Source organism: Herpailurus yagouaroundi, unplaced genomic scaffold, assembly GCF_014898765.1.
Source record: "Herpailurus yagouaroundi ecotype Mexico unplaced genomic scaffold, PumYag 67209, whole genome shotgun sequence".
Lineage (NCBI taxonomy): Eukaryota > Metazoa > Chordata > Mammalia > Carnivora > Felidae > Herpailurus > Herpailurus yagouaroundi.
Window position 1 is genome coordinate 326,969 of NW_024420049.1, and position 19,093 is coordinate 346,061.

General features: G+C 39.4%; 1 protein-coding gene across 4 annotated transcripts in view; it reads left to right on the forward strand.

Annotated features, from left to right (window-relative positions):
• Positions 1–19: 19 nt before the first annotated feature.
• The window catches only part of BRCC3 (BRCA1/BRCA2-containing complex subunit 3), a 62,479-nt gene continuing 43,405 nt past the window's right edge, over positions 20–19,093 (forward strand). The window contains exons 1-7 of one of the 4 annotated variants that reach the window (XM_040467127.1): positions 22–220; positions 877–893; positions 1,688–1,742; positions 5,662–5,781; positions 9,771–9,858; positions 12,822–12,910; positions 14,427–14,482. In XM_040467127.1, coding sequence (XP_040323061.1) covers positions 98–220; positions 877–893; positions 1,688–1,742; positions 5,662–5,781; positions 9,771–9,858; positions 12,822–12,910; positions 14,427–14,482 — 548 coding nt within the window. In that variant the 5' untranslated portion in view covers positions 22–97. Of the gene's footprint in view, positions 221–876; positions 894–1,687; positions 1,743–5,661; positions 5,782–9,770; positions 9,859–12,821; positions 12,911–14,426; positions 14,483–19,093 lie in introns of all 4 variants that reach the window. The other 3 variants (XM_040467130.1, XM_040467128.1, XM_040467129.1) reach the window with 3 other exon arrangements.

A 19,093-nucleotide genomic window follows, 5' to 3' on the forward strand; every position in this document is an offset into this window, starting at 1 on the left:
CTCCTCAAGCCCCGCCCCCGCGGAACCCGCGCTCCGGAGCACCCGGTTGGCCAGGCCCGAGTGGGCCCGAGGCGGACGTGAGCGCGGCCGGACCAAGATGGCGGTGCAGGTGGTACAGGCGGTGCAGGCGGTTCATCTGGAGTCGGATGCTTTCCTGGTTTGTCTCAACCATGCTCTGAGCACAGAGAAGGAGGAGGTGATGGGGCTGTGCATAGGGGAGGTGAGTAGCGTAGTTAGCCTGGCCGGAACCCTGCTGAGCAGTCCCAGCGCGGCCCCGGGGTGGGTGCCGGCAGCGCCCGGGACTGCGGGGGCCACAGGCACCCCGGACTCAGATCCTTGGACTGATCCTCCGGATGGTCCCGGAGTGAGGACTCCGTTTCCTTTGTGTCTTCACGCTTCTTTGGCTTCCCGCAACCCCCCAGCGACCTGCATAAGCCTCCGGGTGGGCCTTGTAGTTTCCCTTCTAGTCTGTGCTTTTCTTTACATCTGGATTTACCACCCCATTGACCCAAACCGCAAGTCAGGCCATAAAGACATTAGAGCATAACGAGGACAGCACCGTATTACAAAGCAACCAACCACGATCAGTACCCCTTCTCTCGCACCCAGTCTTCTTTCTGCAAAGCCTTCTAACTGTATTAGACAACCACAGAGAGAAGACGGTTGCAAAGACGCGAAGGTTTCCGCTGGCTTAAGTGTTGCACAGGGACCAAAGAGGATGAGGAAATACAGCTTAGTTGTTTACAATCCAAAAATAAGAATTGTCCAGTTGTTCATGCCTCCCTACAGAAACACGTGACCCAATTTTCATATAATCTGCATCCATGTACATCAAACTAGTGATCAATAATGTTTTCTGCTTTCTCCCCACTCTAGTTGAATGATGACACAAGGTAAGATTATATTTCTTTACTGATACCTTTTGACCTATATGTTATTCTTAACTGAAACATTACAAGTTTTGCAATATTGTATACGATTTGTATTAAGACAAGTTTCGCAATATCGTATGCGATTTGTATTTTAACTTACCATTATGAGTCTGGAGCCCCCCGTACTGATAACTTTGAATTTCACTCCAACCCTGAATGTTGGTTTCCACCTTACTTCCTAGTACCAGTACTGTCGGTTGATATACAGATGACCTTATGTGAAAAATGTGGGTGGGAATACCAACATGATAACTGAACCTGTGAAAACTCTTACAATTGTTCACTGATACGGTGCTCCTACCTTCTTTTTCCTTGATTGATATATTTTACATTCTCTGCCCCCTGAAACAACAATGAAATACAGGCAATTTTCTTTCTGGCATGTGATATGCAATATTAAAAGACATTTCCCCTTATTAACCCATTCCTTCCTTTAAATGGTCAATGGCTTTCTGCTTCCCCTTATAGCACCCTTCAGTGATCTCAGAAATGCCCAGTGGCTTGAATGCGTCACTTGGCAAAAGCTTTGGGTTACCTTTATTTCAGTTTCAAACAGTAGCAAGCCCACCTCCTCAATACCCAGGATTCTATGCGTTTGGCTTTGCCAGTGAACACACTATACGCTTAGCCACTCTTCCTTTGTCTCTGATCAAGTTTTCATTGCAAAAACTGCTAAACCTGTTACTTTGCTTTAATACCTTTTTATATTACAAACCTCAGTTCCCCTTTTTTTTTTTCTAATTTATTCCCAAAAGGAGTGACTCCAAATTTACATATACCGGAACTGAATTGCGCACAGTTCCTGAAAAGGTATGTGTGCTAGAATTTTGCATGATGGAAACTTGCCATTGGGAAGGGATTTCTGTCCTCACATGGATGATCTCAGCCAGGGATTAATCTGGTTTGTGCAGGCCCACATTTTTGGCTGGGTACACTGTTCTCTCTAGTAAAATCAGCTGAAGAGTCTACTCACTAAGAATGGACCTAATTTTCTACTCCTTGTAGCAAATTCAGATGAGCACTCACTCTCAGCTCTCCTCCGGGCTGTCATCTGTCTGCCTGTTTTCTGGCCCCTCTCCCACCCTCCTTGAGACATCTCACTGGTACACTGCCTTGAGATCTGGTTCACATCACTGTTGTCATCTCCTTATCCCAGATCCCAGTACCTACTCGGGCAGCCCCTCTCTTACAAGCAAATTATCCATAGTTCATAATTGATAGTCTACCTTGACTCTTCTCCTGTCTACAATTCCGCCTCACCTTTTCTGACATGTCCTAGCTTTCACAATCTGGTATAATGCTTCTCAAGCTAATTCTGATTTAGGGCCATTTCATTCATTTTCCAGTATGTTGCAAACCAATGCCTTTGAAAAATACAATAAAAATCAATTATGCCTTCCTACCAAGCACATGACAGACATGATAAAGACCATCAGGCAACAACTCCATCTACTTATTACCCCTATATCCAAACTTTTCCATGTTGACCACTCTGCCTCCTTTCTTACAGATTCTTCACAGACCTTGCTTATCAAATATCCTCTCTTCTGAGTCTTCAACCTTTTCCTGTCATCTGGCTTTTTACCCTTTGGATATGAATGTGCTTAAATTACTCTCATTTTCAGAAACAACAGAAAAATAACTTTTTAATCCCACATATTCCTGTAGTCACTACTCTTATATCCTTCTCTGAATAGTCAGACTTCTTTTTTTTTTTTTTTTAATTTTTTTTTTCAACGTTTTTATTTATTTTTGGGACAGAGAGAGACAGAGCATGAACGGGGGAGGGGCAGAGAGAGAGGGAGACACAGAATCGGAAACAGGCTCCAGGCTCCGAGCCATCAGCCCAGAGCCCGACGCGGGGCTCGAACTCACGGACCGTGAGATCGTGACCTGGCTGAAGTCGGACGCTTAACCGACTGCGCCACCCAGGCGCCCCTAGTCAGACTTCTTAAAAGGGTAGACTATAATCATAATTATTTCTTTACTTTCTCCAGTGACACACACCAAGGTCTGGTTTCCAAATCTGTCTTGCCAGCCACCTCGCCATTGCTACTATATCAGGTGATGACATCTTGAGGCTTATCTTCATCTTTCTCCATTGTAAATGGCAAGATTTCATTCCTTCTGATGACTGACTAATATTTCATTGTATACATGGTATACATGTACACACCACATGTTCTTTATCCACTTGTCAGTCAATGGACATTTGGGCTCTTTCCATAATTTGGCTATTGTTGATAATGCTGCTGTAAACATCAGGGTGCATGTATCACTGGGGGAATTATTAAGTTAATAAATGGAAAGCATTTTTCCAAGTCCCAGACACATGGAAATATTGTGCCATTCTGATTGCTGTTGTTAATATCCACTCCTAGCTTTCCATTTATTAACTTAATAATTCCCCCGGTGATACATGCACCCTACTGCTTATTTCCAGTTTAGGTCAACACAGGCATGTTAAGTTAACATGTTCAAAACTGAACCTTCGTCTTCTTCAATCCCACTCCTCCAACATTTGTCATGCCACAGTAGTTCCCAAGCCTGGGGGCACCTTGGAATTACCCTATAACCTTTACAAAATCCTGATGCCAACTTCCTTGGTCTGGGGGTGAGACCTAGGCAGCAGGAGTTTGAAAAACTCCCCAGGTGATTCTAATGTGCAGCCATGTTTGGAAACCTTGTTGCCATTCAGAACCGTAAATTGCCCTCATATTGTTTCCAATGCTTCATCCCAGCTATTTCTACCTTACTAGAGGTCCTTATTGCTTCTTTTCTTGAATATTTGCTAGCCTCTCCACAGTCTCCTTGCCAGATTTTCCCCAAGGAAGGCTGGGCAAGCCATATTTTGCTGGCCTTTGTTCTATATGAAGATAGAGGAGCAAAAGGAAGTTTTGAGACTGAAAAGGTATAGAGGCCAGTCTAGCTAAGCTAGAATATCTTATTTCTTATGTGACTGTCACTGTAACAGGATTCCTCAAGCTCTTCAGCTCCCTGTGGCTTTCAGGGACATCTATCAGACCTTAGTTGCCTTTATTTATGCTTATTTTGTTTTTCATCTGTTCCTGGGCTGGCTGGTCTTGCCATCCTGAACTTCATTTGCTCATTCCTCTAGGCACTGAAACCCTCTTAGCCTATAGAGACAGAAAAAAGTCACCCTGTGACTCAACTGCTACTAAAATACATTCCTAATCTTAATGGTGTAATTTTATTTTTCAAGAGTCCATGTCCTCATCTGGAATTCTGTGTCAATTTGTACTGGCCAAATAGATGTTAAGCTTCATGAGTTCAGTGACCTTATCTTTTTAGTAGATGTTGGCATGGCATATCTTTTTCCATCCTTTTATTTTTGGTCTTTTTGTGTACTGACATGTAAAGTGTGTTTCTTGGGGCGCTTGGGTGGCTCACTTGGTTAAGGGTCCAACTTCAGCTCAGGTTATCATCTCACAGTTTGTGGGTTCGAGCCCCATGTCAAGCTCTGTACTGACAGCTCGGAGCCCGGAGCCTGCTTCAGATTCTGCATCACCCTCTCTCTCTGCCCCCTCCACTGCTCATGCTCTCTCTCTCTCCCCCTCAAAGAATAAATAAACATTAAAATAAAGAACCTCCTTTCCGATTTCACTCTTATCCCTGCAACATCTGCAAGTGTCACACCCATCTTTTCCCATGAAACTCTTGAACCATTTCATTCTTCTGCTTTTCACTCCTCTGCTCCCTCTGCCCACACTGTTCCTTGCCTTTATTTACGTCCTCCCCTGCTACATCAGCTTATCTTCCTTCCTTCCTTCATGATCCTTTCTAAACTTAGATCTGCTTTCTGTGTTCCACTGAGTTTCAACCTTGAAATTTTAGAGTTAAACTTGACAACTTCCTTTCCTCTATCATCCATGGGCCAACAAGCTAACAAATCTTGGGGATTCTTCCTTCTTAATGAATCTCAAATCTGTTTCTTCCATGTCTGCTATGTACTTAGCCCAGTATTTTATCATTTTCCCACATTCAGACTCTTTGAAACAATATTCTTCTGGCTCATCTTGCAGATCATGGTATCTGAGGCCCTGTATAGTTTTACTCTAACTTTTCTTACCTTACTATCATTCCACCTCAAGTTCTCTGTTTAAACCAGTTGGCCAACTTGTCTCCCAAACATCTCACTCATATCCATTTGGCATCTAGAGAAGTTCTGTACACACCCACGCACACATATATGCATGCATGCACATACACACACACACACATGCACACACACGCACACTACACTCAGAGCAGTTGGGAAATTGTACACTTGTCAGCCTATGAAGACTTTTTTCTGATCTAAGTGACTCCATTCCTCTGCTCTTGTATTGATTTACTACATTACGTCATTATAGTTTCTGGTATGATACTTGCTGCTTAACCAAGTTGTTAGCATTTTGAACACTTGGATTGTCTGCACTCTGTATCCTTTTCTGTGAGACTAACTCACACATCGTTGTAAATCAAATGATTATTACTGGATCATTCATAAAGCTCTTCCTTCATTCAAATATTAGCCTTTATATTTTGTTTTGAAATGCATATATCAAGGTTGGATGTCTTTTATTTGACATATTCTCTTATGATAAAAATTTGCAGTTTTCTAAATAGAATTTCTAACCTAATCGTGTAATTCAGTGCAATTGTATAATTGCAGGGAAACATGTTACTGCAGAGACAGAAGTAAATATTTCTATGGATTTTCCTCCAGGTTGACACCGTCAGAATTGTTCACATTCATTCTGTCATCATCTTGCGACGTTCTGATAAGAGGAAGGATCGAGTGGAAATTTCTCCAGAGCAGCTGTCTGCAGCCTCAACAGAGGCAGAGATATCCTTACTGGTCATTAAGAAGCTTTCGTGCTTTTACAGGTGCTGGGACTTCCAGGCCAGGCTGCTCTGTCTCCTGCCTAAGGAGATTTCACAGGTTTTCTTCCTGGTGACCCTCTCCCAGTTCGCATATTTACCTGTGAGAGCAAATTGTTTGCTTCATCAGAATTTCTTTCCATTTGTCCTTTTGAGTGGCTTTTATTGGAAAAATTAGAAATTTCTAACGTTTCTGCTCTTAAATGCCAGACGATCCCAGTGTCAAGTATTGTGACAGTGATCTCTGTGGGGCAGTTCCCTCCTCCTTCCTTTCATTCCCCCATTGCCCCTCCCCAGTCTGCTCTGCCCACCTCCCCTCACCCCAAGTTTTCCATGATTTAATTTCCAGGCCCTTGACTATCTTAGTCTCTATTCATTGGAGTTGAGGCTGCCTCTCAAAAAAAAAAATGCATTGCTGAAAATTGAATGCAATATTCCATGCTAAATATAACCAAAAGTAATCAAATGGGAAATTTTCTTCCTATGATCAGGACTTCATATGTCCGCTATAGCAACTTAAATTTGCATCAATGGCTTCTGGTAATTCATTGGGTTATTTTTTTTTATTAAGTTTATGTTGTCAATTAAAAAGTAACTTTTAAAACGACGTGGTTCATATGCATAGTATAAACTTTCAAAGGTACAAAAACGTGTGAAAAGTAAGTATTTCTCTCCAATGTCTATGTCCCAGTACCCTCATGGTCTGTCCCTGGACATAACCAGGGTTATCAGGTTTTCACGTATCCTTACAGGTAAATTCTGAGCATACAGAAACATACATGAATATTTTCTTTTTTAAAAAAAAACTATTTAACACACACACACATATATATAATTATATATAATAAATGTTATATATTATATATATTATATACTATCTATAAATGGTAACATAATGATATATGTATATTATATATATATGATAGCTCATGACATTGCATAACAGCATATCTAGACAATCATTTACATCACTATATAGAGATACCTCATTCCGTTGTGTGCAAATTGTAGCCCCGGGTGACTTTTCTGGCCTCACACACGTGTTTAGGCTCTCTGTAACCTGCTGGGCAGCACTGTAACCTTGCACACACTGCATTTCACAGACATGCACATGTACATGTATGATGCAGTCCTAGAGGGTTTCCCCTCCAGCAGTGTGCGAGAGTGCCTGTTTCCCTGAACCTTCACAAACACTGTGGGTTATCGGAGCTTTTTGTTTTTGTGCTGCCAGGGCACAGTACTTGTGTTAAGGAAATTAGCTCTTTGTGATAAGGATACTGATTTTTCTCAGCTTATTCATGATGTATGTATATTTCTCCAATCAAATTGTTTTTGCCTTTTTATATAATCAGATGTATCAATCTGTTACCTACGATTTGCAATCTTTTTTTAAACTCTATTTTGAAATAATTATAGATTCGTGGTAAGTTGCAAAAATAGTATAGAAAGGTCTTTGTACCCTTCACCCAGTTTCCTCCAAATGCTACATCTTAAATCATTGACAATACAACATGGAAACCAGAAAACTGACATTGATACAATGGGTGTCATTCTATGCCATTTTGTCACGTGTGTGAATATATGTGACCACCACAGTAGTCAAAATGCCGACTTGTTCCATCACCATATAGATTTGTCTCATGCTCCCTGTGTATAAGTCATGCTCACCCCGCCAAGCTTTGGCTCCAACTCCTGTTCTCCATCTCCCAGAACACAAGTGTATAAAAGTGTTTATAATTGTGCTTATATATTATAAGTTTGAGATACACTCCCAAGATGGGGGGGCGGTGACTGGATACACTGTTGCATGTTACTGCATGCATTGACATTACAATGTAATTACAATGTAATTGACATTACAATGACTCTCTGTTAAGAATTTACTAAACATCTTGTGTGCTCTTCACCGCTGTTGGAGGCGGAATTCCCTCAATGTGCAGTTCAAAAAAATGGGTTTAGAGAAGTTAAGTAACCTCTTTTTGCATCTAAAAATAAAAATATATATATTTAAAAAGTATTCTTTCTCAGATTTTTGTTGTATAGAAAGGCTTATTTTGTTTTAACATAGTGATTTGCAGGAAAACAAATCAGCATTTTGTAAGATAGCAAAGCAGCAGCAGAAAGGGACAGTGTCTTATTTCTAAGTTGAGTTCTTGTATCAAATGAGAGCACCAGATAGAGTTATGGGAAATTTTTGTCTCTAGGACAAAGGAGGAAAATATTCTCTTGCAGTATATTTCTTGACACATGAGGAGACCAAAGTAGGGGTCTTTGTTCATTTGGTCTCTGAAACCACCCTAATTGCTATTGTTGATACTGGCAGGCTGCCAGAGACAAATCAAATGAGTTTTTAAAACCTTGTATTTCTTTTTCAAAAATATGAGTATGATGGAGCTAGAGAGAGGATTGAAGATTTACTCACCTTGATAATATGAGTTCCAAAGATTTAGATAAGCTACTTTTCAGATAGCGCAGTGATAAGTATTTGAGTGATCAAACATTAGTAAGTTGGATTAAGAGGATGTAACTATTTACAGTAATGGAAGCCAAATAGAGTCTAGTTTTCTTTTTTATTTATTTATATTTTTAAAGTTTATTTATTTTTGGGAGAGAGAGTGAATGCACACAAATTTGGGAAGGGCACAGGGAGGGAGAGAGAGTTTCCTTAGCAGGTTCCACACTGTCAGCAAGGTCATGACCTGAGCCAAAATCAAGAGTCGGAACTTAACCAACTGAGCCGCCCAGGTGCTCCTTATTTATTTACTTTATTTATTTATTAAAACTTTTTTAATGTTTATTCATTTTTTGGGAGACAGAGACAGAGCACAAGCAGGGGAGGGGCAGAGACAGAGGGAGACACAGAATCCGAAGCAGGTTCCAAGTTCTGAGCTGTCAGCACAGAGCCCAATGCAGGGCTCGAACTCAGACTGCAAGATCATGACCTGAGCTGAAGTCGGATGCTCAACTGACTGAGCCACCCAGGCGCCCCTTTATGTACTTATTTTTTTTAACAATTTTTTAAAATGTTTATTTTTTTGAGAGAGAGCGAGAGACAGAGCTCGAGACGGGAATGGCAGAGAGAGAGGGAGACACAGAATCTGAAGCAGGCTCCAGGCTCTGAGCTGTCAGCACAGAGCCCAATGCCGGGCTCGAACTCACAGACTGTGAGATCATGACCTGAGCCAAAGTCGGATGCTCAACCGACTGAGCCACCCAGGTGCCCCTTATGTACTTCTTTTTAAAGTAATCTGTACACTTGACTTGGGGCTTGAACTCACAACCCTGAGATCAAGAGTTGTGTGCTCTAGGGACTGAGCCAGCCAGGTGCCCCAAATTGATTCTATTTTTAAAGTTTATTTATTTATTTTTGAGAGAGGGAGAGTGAGGGTGCAGGGGAGGGGCAAAGACAGGGAGAGAGAGAATCCCAAGCAGGCTCCATCCACGCTGTCAGTCCAGAGCCCAGTGCAGGGCTTGAACTCACAAACTGTGAGACCATGATCTGAGCCAAAATCAAGAGTTGGACGCTTAACTGACTGAACTACCTAGGTGCCCCAATTCTATTTTTTTTAAGTTTCTTTATTTATTTTGAGTGAGAGCGCAGGAGGGGCCAAGAGAGAGGGATAGAGAGAATCCCAAGTAGGCTCCCCGCTGTCAGCGTAGAGCCCAACGCAGGGCTCAAACTCCCAAACCGTGAGGTGATGACCTGAGCCAAAATCAAGAGTCGGACAGTCAACCAATGGAGCCAGCCAGGTGCCCCCTGATTCTTTAAAAAAAAAAAAAAAAATACTTTTGGCTTTAAACGGGAGGTCTGGGAAATTCTGGGCATTGACCTTATTTCATTCTTTTATTGATATTAAATTGGACTAGGTTTATTTTAAACCTCAGAATGCTTTCTGAGCCCATAAGCATCACAAATTTTGTTCCCACAAGTTGAAAATACCTTGACAGACACACAGGTTGGCTGAACTAACAGGTCGCCCCATGAGAGTTGTGGGCTGGTATCATTCCCATCCTCATATAACTGTTTGGCCTTCACATGTTGGTAAGTATTATGGGCTTGCAATGTTTATTATCTTTAGCAATCAGTATCATCTTTCCTTCTCCATTACATGAACTACAGTTATTTTAAACCATACTTTATCCTTAAACAGCTGCCCTTGTCCATGACCCTGGGATCATAACGTGAGCCCAAATCAAGAGTCAGATGCTCAACTGACTGAGCCACCCAGGCACCCTGTCATATTGTTTTTAGTAGAGCTAAAATTTCAGTACTCCATTTTGACTTTATTCATGAAACCACAACTAACTAAAACCTGACAATTGGCTGATACCTCAAAAGATTTAAATTGTAACTGAAAATTGCTGATTGCTGAATACCACTGTCCAGTACCCTCCCATTTGGAATACTCAAAGGTGTCAGGTGTGAAAGCTACAAAATTGAGGTTTAACACATATTCCATCCTAGCTGTTGGGGCTCTCAACCTACCTCCTCATCCCTCTAATCAGTGTAATGTAACAAAATTCTTATCTCTTTTTTTTACTGCTTTTCCTGAGTCATGGTGATTTTTGGTGTCTACCTGACTCTTTTTTTTAAGGTTTTATTTATTTATTTTGAGGTGGGGGGAAGGAGAGGCAGAGAGAGAGAGAGAGAGAGAGAGAGAGAGAGAGAGAGAATATGAATCCCAAGCAGGCTCCACGCTGTCAGATCAGAGCCTGACATGGGGCTCGAGCCCACAAACCATGAGATCATGACCTGAGCCAAAATCAAGAGCTGGACAGTGAACCGACTAAGCAACCCAGGTGCCCCAAAGGTTGTTTTCATAGCTATAAATGTAGTCCTGTAAAACTGTAATATCACTGAATAAATTCAGTGTTTGATTTTATCTAACTTCTACTCAAAAATAATTGCTATTTTCCTGCCACCCATTAACACTAAAATCAGATTTGCTTCTAATGTCTCCCATGGTAGTACCATCAGCCAGAAAGGAAGAAGTACCAACCATTAATGAAGGAAAGGTTAGAGAGTATATATTCCTGAACAATATTGTCACTATGGTAATAAGTTAGAATGGAACATTTTCTGGTAAAAAAAGAAACTCTAAGAGCTTAGGAAAAAAACTATCAGTCTCTGAACTGGAACACCCATTCAGAGACTGATTGAGTTTTCCCCTCAGGGGCAACAGATCCAAGCTGTTAAACAAGAACCTAGGGAGGCATTTGCAATGTAGCAGTAAGAGCAGTAGGGCAAGTGACATCTTTACAAAAGGCAGTTAGGAAAACAAGGGTATTGCAGAATGTAACTGAACAAAAGAATCAGCTAAATAGTGAAAATGACTAAGGAACCAAATGAAAAGAATTTAACACAAAGTAAATTTGGAGACTAGAGCATTGAGATCTTATCTTGAAAATAATATCTAACTGGGTAAGAAAAAGGAATAAATAACAAAATGGAATAAAGTCTATGCTCAACGATGCTTTTAAGAGTGTTAATTTTCTTTCTAAACTGCAGACGGGAAGGTCAGAGAGTTATCACACCAGGAGAGCTGGGAACAGCAGCTTTGGATTCCGTTAGGGGGCAGGTCTGTTAGACTCTCATTTCAGTCACTAGTTGAGAGACTAGTTAAGAGATCTTCCCTGTGCCACAGTTTCGTCACTACAGAAAAGGTGAACATGTTATCAGAGTAGTATATGAAATCATGTATAAGTCATTCTGTCCCATGCTCAGCACAATAACAAAGATACCAAAGCATTTATCCATAGAACTCAACATGGAGAGAGCATGAGTAAATATTTAAAGTTGAATGGCAGACAGCATTGGAAGGATTAACAAGAACATTGAGGTCACAAAACTATAGGTAAAATTAAAGAAAAAAATCATCTCCCAACTCAACTGGTGTTCACAATGACTAGATTGTTGTGTAATTCCAGAGCCTAAGGAATTGTGTAGATACAAAGATGTATAGGTCATCTCCAAATGGTTGTTCAAGAATTAAGTCAAGCAGGTGTCCTGTGTTAGCAAGTCCTGGAAAAGAAATGAGTGATGATTTAAAGTATGTTTAGTGGGAAAAATATTCCAAGCTACATTCAAGAATGACAAGTGAGAAGGAGTGAAATGAAAATATTTTTTCATTAAGAGGTAGAGAGAGGGAGGTGACAATGGTGTGTGTGTGTGTGTGTGTGTGTGTGTGTGTGTGTGTGTGTATGGAGAATGTTAATGTGTTTTATGATAAGGTAGTATAATTAAAGTTCCAGTAGGTTAGAATGGTTATTACATAAATGATTATTCAACAAATTTATAGGATACCTGAATGGAACAATATAGTGGCAGTTTCTGCTGGTTTGGGCCTTATGATTTTGTGGGGAAAAAACAGTTAAAGTACTAAAGGGGAAACAGAGTAACAACAATAAAGAAGAAATATAGAACATTTGTACCAGCAAAGTTTTAAAAATGTTTATTTATTTTGAGAGAGAGAGCAGGAAAGGGGCAGAGAGAGAGTCCTAAGCAGGCTCTGAGCTATCAGCGCACAGCCTGATGTGGGGCTCAATCTCACAAACCATGAGATTATGAACTGAGCCAAAGTTGGACAATTAACCGACTGAGCCACCCAGGTGCCCCAATACCTAATGTTTTGTATCCTTCATAAGAATTATGCCTGTAAGAATTTCCTCCAGAATAGTTCTACACTCCCATTCTTTATTGTCAAGTCTAATACATTCACTTCCCTAGAAGATGTCCATCAAAAGGATTATTCCAGGAGACTTTGCCTTTTTCTGGGGATTTTCTTTCTCTCTGAGTCCCCTGGAAGAGATTATCAGTTTTTGGGGGGCTAATTGAAGAGTCATTAATCTAATTTCTCTTATTTAATTGCAAACTTCCTAGAGTACTCTTCACTCACCTAGTAAAGTGTTCTGAATCTTGAGAGGACTGTGTGCTACCATTATCTTTAAATCTTCATATTTGTGAGATACAGCTTATTGACAGCAGATTTTTATCTTTATTTGCAGATGTTCGCACACAAGCTATGTACCAGATGATGGATCAAGGCTTTGTAGGACTTATTTTTTCCTGCTTCATAGAAGATAAAAACACAAAGGTATTGTGTGTGTGTGTGTGTGTGTGTGTGTGTGCAAGTGTGTGTGTAAAAACACACACACACACAGAATAGAGAAAAATCTTTTTGCAATTTCAATAGGGTGGCCAGGGAAGGTTTCAATGAGAAGGGTCATTGAGTCAGGACCTGAAGAAAGTGAGGGAGCAAGTCTTGTGGATTTCTTGGGGGAAGAGCGTTCCAGGCAGAGGAAATAGCCAGTGCAAAGACCCCGAGGTGAGTGCGGCATGTTCAGGGGACATCAAGGAAGTCAGTGTGGCTGCAGCAGAGTGAGGAAGACCGTGACCATATGTTCCAGTTTGCCCCTGTCAGTCCCAGTTTTACCCCACGATCCCAGTCTCCTATTTAGTTCACACCTTTCCTTCTTGGAAGTGTCCTGGTTTGGATAGTGACTCATTTGGTCATTCTGCAATGAAGTCTGAAAGATAACGGGGCCAGATCTTAAGAGGCCTTTGATTTCACTCTGATTTGGGAAGCCACTAGGGGGTGACTTTATGTTGTAATGGGATCTCTCTGGCTACTGTGTTGATAGTCGACTGGACGGTGGGTGTGGGCGGTGCACGGGGAGGGAGGGAGTGTGGAATCCGTGACGTCCATGAGACCAGGTAGGAAGATGCTGTAGTAGTCTAGGCAAGAGGTGATGGAGGTTTGCCCATGGGGGTAGGAGTGGAGGTAATGAAAAAGAGCCAGATTCTGCAAACATTTCCATGGCTAATAATAGTAACAAATGTTGCCATTTATCACCTATTGTATGGTGCCTGCTTATTAGGTGTTTTACATAAACATGCTCTAACCTTGACAATAGGTCTGTGAGGACTATTATTATGTGTATGGATGAGCCAAGCTCAGAGAAGCTCAGTCAGTGGCTAGACTTGCTAGTCTGTCTAGAGTGTTTCTTTTTGAATTTTAGATTTGTAGGCTTGACCATGTGTCAGTTCAAACAAAAAGAAAATTACTATTTAATATTGTAGGAATGAATTTTGCCAAGACTATCAAATGTGTTGTGTCCTTTAGTATATAATTACATTGTCAGAATCTGTATTAATAATGAATATTCTTCATAAAATCACTCTTTTCCAGAAACATTAAAGTAACTTGAACTTTATACTTCATATGAAATGACTTTGGCTTTGTCATCATAAATTTATTTGTTGTCATTATAAATAGTTGAATAAGTTTGTCAGCTTCCAACAAAGCAGTTTGAGTGCTCTAGGTTTCCGTTTCTTGGTTCTCATGTTTATAAGTAGTTCTCTGCTGTCACATGAATGCATGTTCATGTTCATGTTGACTGAGTACACGATCCTGTATAGAAATTGATCGATGGCATATTCCATCTTCGGAAAGCCGTTTAACGCTCCTCTTCTGAGGGTCTGTAGATACCGCTCATGTAAGGATAGGAGTTTTAGGTTTGAATCTACTAAATTGCTGTACCTGTTTCAATATTAATCCTTTTCTGTGTGATCTTTCTGTTTCTTTCTCTTCCTTTTTCTTTCGTTTTTAGACTGGCCGGGTACTCTACACTTGCTTTCAATCCATACAGGCCCAAAAGAGCTCAGAGTAAGTATGACAAACATGTATGTATGTATTGGTGGGTTAATTTTCATTCCAGGGAATTGATTGTTTAGTTTAATTTTATTTCTGTCACTACTAAGACACTAATAACTCTATAAATCTACTTATACCCATTAACATCTCTGTGAGGTGTTAGAATCTCTTTAGCATCTTGGATTTGAGGGATCTAGAATGCCAGATCATATAAAAAGTCCGTTCATTGCAATTACATCATGAGAGCCCTGTCCCACTTTTCCTTTCCTGAAGTTATTCGAAAATGAGTTACTACTTTTCCTTCCTCTTGTAAATTGTAAAACAAAGACTGAGTATGCAAACTATTATAGATTTCTTGTCTTTGCTGTGCCATAAACTTGCTTTCAGAATTACAGTATTTTATTTAAATGCTTGCATAGGTTAGTTCCTCATTTCAATTCAATTCAGCCTGAATTAGCAAATCTTAATACAATATGTACTCTATGCCAAGGACCATGGTACAGACTGAGGATGCAGAGATGGAAGCCAAGTTCATCATCTAATTGGGAGACAGAAGTAGACAGTCTTACATTTTTTTCTTATATTTGTCAACGTGTCGTTATAGCATTGTTTGAAAGAGCAAAGAATTGGAAAAAGTAGATGTAAGTACGGAACCAAGGAAATAAATTATGATGCATCTAAATAATGGAATAATAAGCCATTAACAAATATGAGGAAGGTCAGGAGTGATACAGAAATATCTGCAATATACACTGTTAAATAAAAAAGATAAGGTACAAGAATAGCATGGAGAGCCTGCCACTATTTGTGTAAGGGTATGGGAGAGGAGTATGTATACACCAGCGCACTTGCTTGTAAATATATCAGATATCTGGAAGGAAACATGTCAGTCACCTCAGCAAAGAGGAAGTGGGAATGAAGGAGACTTCATTGGACCCTTCACTTAGCATACAGAAGTGTTACTTAATCAAGAAAGTTTAATTACAATTTTTTTATCAAAGTAATAGATGCATATGCATAAAAATATCAAATGGTACGGAAGAACATAATAGTCTCCCTCCTCAGAAGGAGCCACTGTCTCCTAATTTTGTTTTTAGTCTTGATGTTTGCTTTGATATATCTAAATAATATGCTTTTCATACTCTTTCTTGATTTATTACTGTTAGATATTATCTGTTCTTATTAAGTTAATCTTGCAGTCACAAGTGAGGATTTAGCCCCATTTCCATTTTCCCCAATGTAGTCATATTACTACTTTTTGTTCTGTTGGTTACTTTTCTAATCATGAAGTTTGTCCCTTTATTTATTCTGTCAACAATAGACAATATCTTTTGGCTCCCTATTGTTACTTGTAGTTTTACCATAAACCTTTGTATTTTCACAGTTGCAAACATCTATGTTCTGTGTTGTAACCATAATTGCATTTTCTGTGCTTTCTCTACTGTTGACTCTAAGAGTATAAAATAAAGTGTCTATATTATTATGATTATGTAAATATTCTTCCATGTACAACCAAGCAATGCAAAGCAGTATGATTCCATTTCCTTTCTTGTATAGTTTTTTGCTTTTTCATGGATTTTTGAACGGCTTCCCTCCTAATTTTTCTGCCTTTAACACCTCACTGAGTTCCAATTTGTTAGGACTAATATAAAAATCTTTGGAATCCCTGCTTTTGCTAGGATTATTCCCTGAAGCCCTCCATCTTCCTACCTTAGCCAAGGCTTATCCTGGGACTTTTGTTCATTATTCTCCTTGGTGAGATCCATTGTTGTCTGGATTTCATGTCATCTTTCTTGGTTCACTCTTTCTAAGAAAGGTATGCATTTGAGTCTTTTACCAGTGTAATGCTTGTTGTTTTACAGGGGACTTTTTTTTTCTCTGACAGCTTTTAGGAGCTTCTGTATTCTTGATGTTGTGGAATTTTCTGTGATATATCCAGAGTGTGGATATTCTGTGATTCAAACTGTTGGACACTGTCAGTCAGACAGTACTTGTCCTGCCAGTAGGGGAAGTTCTCTGCTATTGTTTTCTTTTGTATCCCCAGATATAACCATGTATACCCAGTTCCTGGGAGGAGAAAATATTATTTACAATTCAGTGCCATCCCATAATTTAAAATTTCTTCAAGTGTAAATCAGTCTTTGGGGGATAATTTCTCATTCTTTCAGTTACTTCTCTTCCTCTCCATTTTGACTCTAGATGGCATTTGAAGTATTGGGAAAGAGAGGTAAATGCACTTATGCTATAGGGAAAGGAGACTTCCTGGTCTCATACTGGTTTTGGGAATCAGGGCATGAGTCCTTCTATTCATGATTAATGTTCACCTTCATTTATGCAATGTATTCCTCCTCTCTCATGGACTTGAAGCCCCAACATAAGGAGATACCTTAACAGCTTTCTCTCCTATGACTTCCTCTCTCTATTCTTTGATAATTCCTTCCCCTGTTAGTCAGATATTAAAGCTCCTAGATTGTCAAAAGAACTCTTTTAACTCCTATTTTCTGTCTCTTTTTTTGTTGTTCTGATTTCTCAGGTATATTTGCGATTTTATCTTCCAACCCTTGCATTTTGGCAGTTTAATATTTTTAACTTCTGAGCGATTTTTCTTTAGTGGTTATTCCTATTTCACAGTATCCTATTCTTGCTTTATTGATATATTGAAATGTTAAATTTTCTTCTGTTTTTTTTTTGTTTTTTCAGTTTCTGTTTATTTTTTATTATATTTGATATATTCTATAAACATTTTATGATTTATATTTTTATATCTTGCTTTTCATCCTCTTTTAATAACAAGGCAACGTAACATGAGTGATAGCTCATTATTTGTGGCCTTAGCTTGTCAACAAGAAGCTTCATTTTAGGGTGAGTGGGTTCAGATCCAGCCATTTTTCTGGTGGATCACTTTTAGGGATCTTGCTCTGGGATATCAATTTTAACAATTACCACAATCCCAGACAGTTTCTTCTGTTAAGAGAATTCTTGCTGCTGCTGCTGCTATTGCTGCTAATGATGATGATGATGATGATGATTTTGGCTTAAGAATGGAAGCCTACTTACTAGGTATTTTGTGTATACTGAGTCCCAATTGTGGAAGAGCACAAAAGGGGAGTAACTAGAGTCCCAAATTTCTGGCAGGAAGACCAAAAGGGTAGCTTCCAGGAAATTACACAAAGGTAGGAGTATGTTAAAGCCAACTTCATAAAGTTGTTTATAAATTTCTGGGCCCACTCGTGAGCCATGTGTGCATGGACCTGATCTTAATTAGCATAAATGAAAACTGGATTAACTGGTAGACCACCACATTGGTCCCATGCTAACCACTGGGTGGCAAACATGCAGGAAAGACCTGAAGAGCACTAGAACGGCTCTGAAAATTGAACTGTCATTGGAACCACAGCCCACTGTGGAAATTTCAACCCGAACTTAACTAGGAAGGTGCCCTGCTAAAACAAAGACAACATTCTCTGTAGACTATAAACAAGACCCAGTGTATCATTTAAAAAATATTCAAAATACGCAGGATGCAATTCAGAATTATTTGGCATGTGAAGAACCACAAAAGCCTCAACTTGCATGGAAAATGATAATCAACAGATGTCAACACTGAGATGACAGTGATGTAGGATTGATCTGGTAAACACTTTAAAGCAACTAGTATAAAAATGTTTTTGAAAATCACAACTTCTGCAACAAATGTTTAAGTAGAAAGTCTCAGCAAACAAATGCAAGACCTAAAGAAGCAAGCAGTCACTGAAATATAAGACTCACTGGATGCACTTGATAGCACAATGGAGATGATAGAGGAAAGAGTAAACATTGATGATAGATCAGTAGAAACTATCCAATCTGAATAAGAGAAGAAAAAGATATTGACTAAAGTGAATAGAGAGAATGATATCAACAAAAATGGCAGAGTAGGAAACTTCAAATGTTCTCCACGAAAGCAGCAAATAATCTGGCAAAAGCTGTCAGAATCAACTTTATTGGAACTGTAGAAACTAATCAAAGCTTTATAGGAACCAGGCAAATGCTTAAGGAAAAACATCAGTCTCACATTTAAGGAAATCTCTGTTGAGTCACTCGATGTCCACTAAGCTAACAGGACAGAAGTCTCAGTGGCTACCCATAACAAAGATCGTGTAAAATTACTTCAAGAAAGTTATTAAACACACAAAATAAGATAAAATAAGCAGCAACAATAAACCCTGGGGAGGGTGTAGAATCTGATTTCCACAGTTACCACATTATAATATTCAAAACGTCCAGTTTTAAAAACAAAAAAGGCATTCAAAGAAACAAATTTTGGGCCATAAACAGGAAAAAAGGAATTAATAAAAACATTCCTGAAGGAAACCCAGACATTAGATTTACTAGACAAAAAGATTTTTAATCAACTGTTTAAAATATCGTCAAAAAGCTAAAAGGAAACCATGTACAAAGAACTAAAGGAAACCATGAGAATGTCAGAGGATATCAAACAGAATATCGATGATGAGATAAATTATAAAGAGGAACCAAATAGGAATTCTGGAATGAGAAGTACAATAACTGAAATGAAAAATTCAATAGGTTCAATAGCAGATTTGAGAAGACAAAAAGAAAGAATCAATTGAGATTACTGTC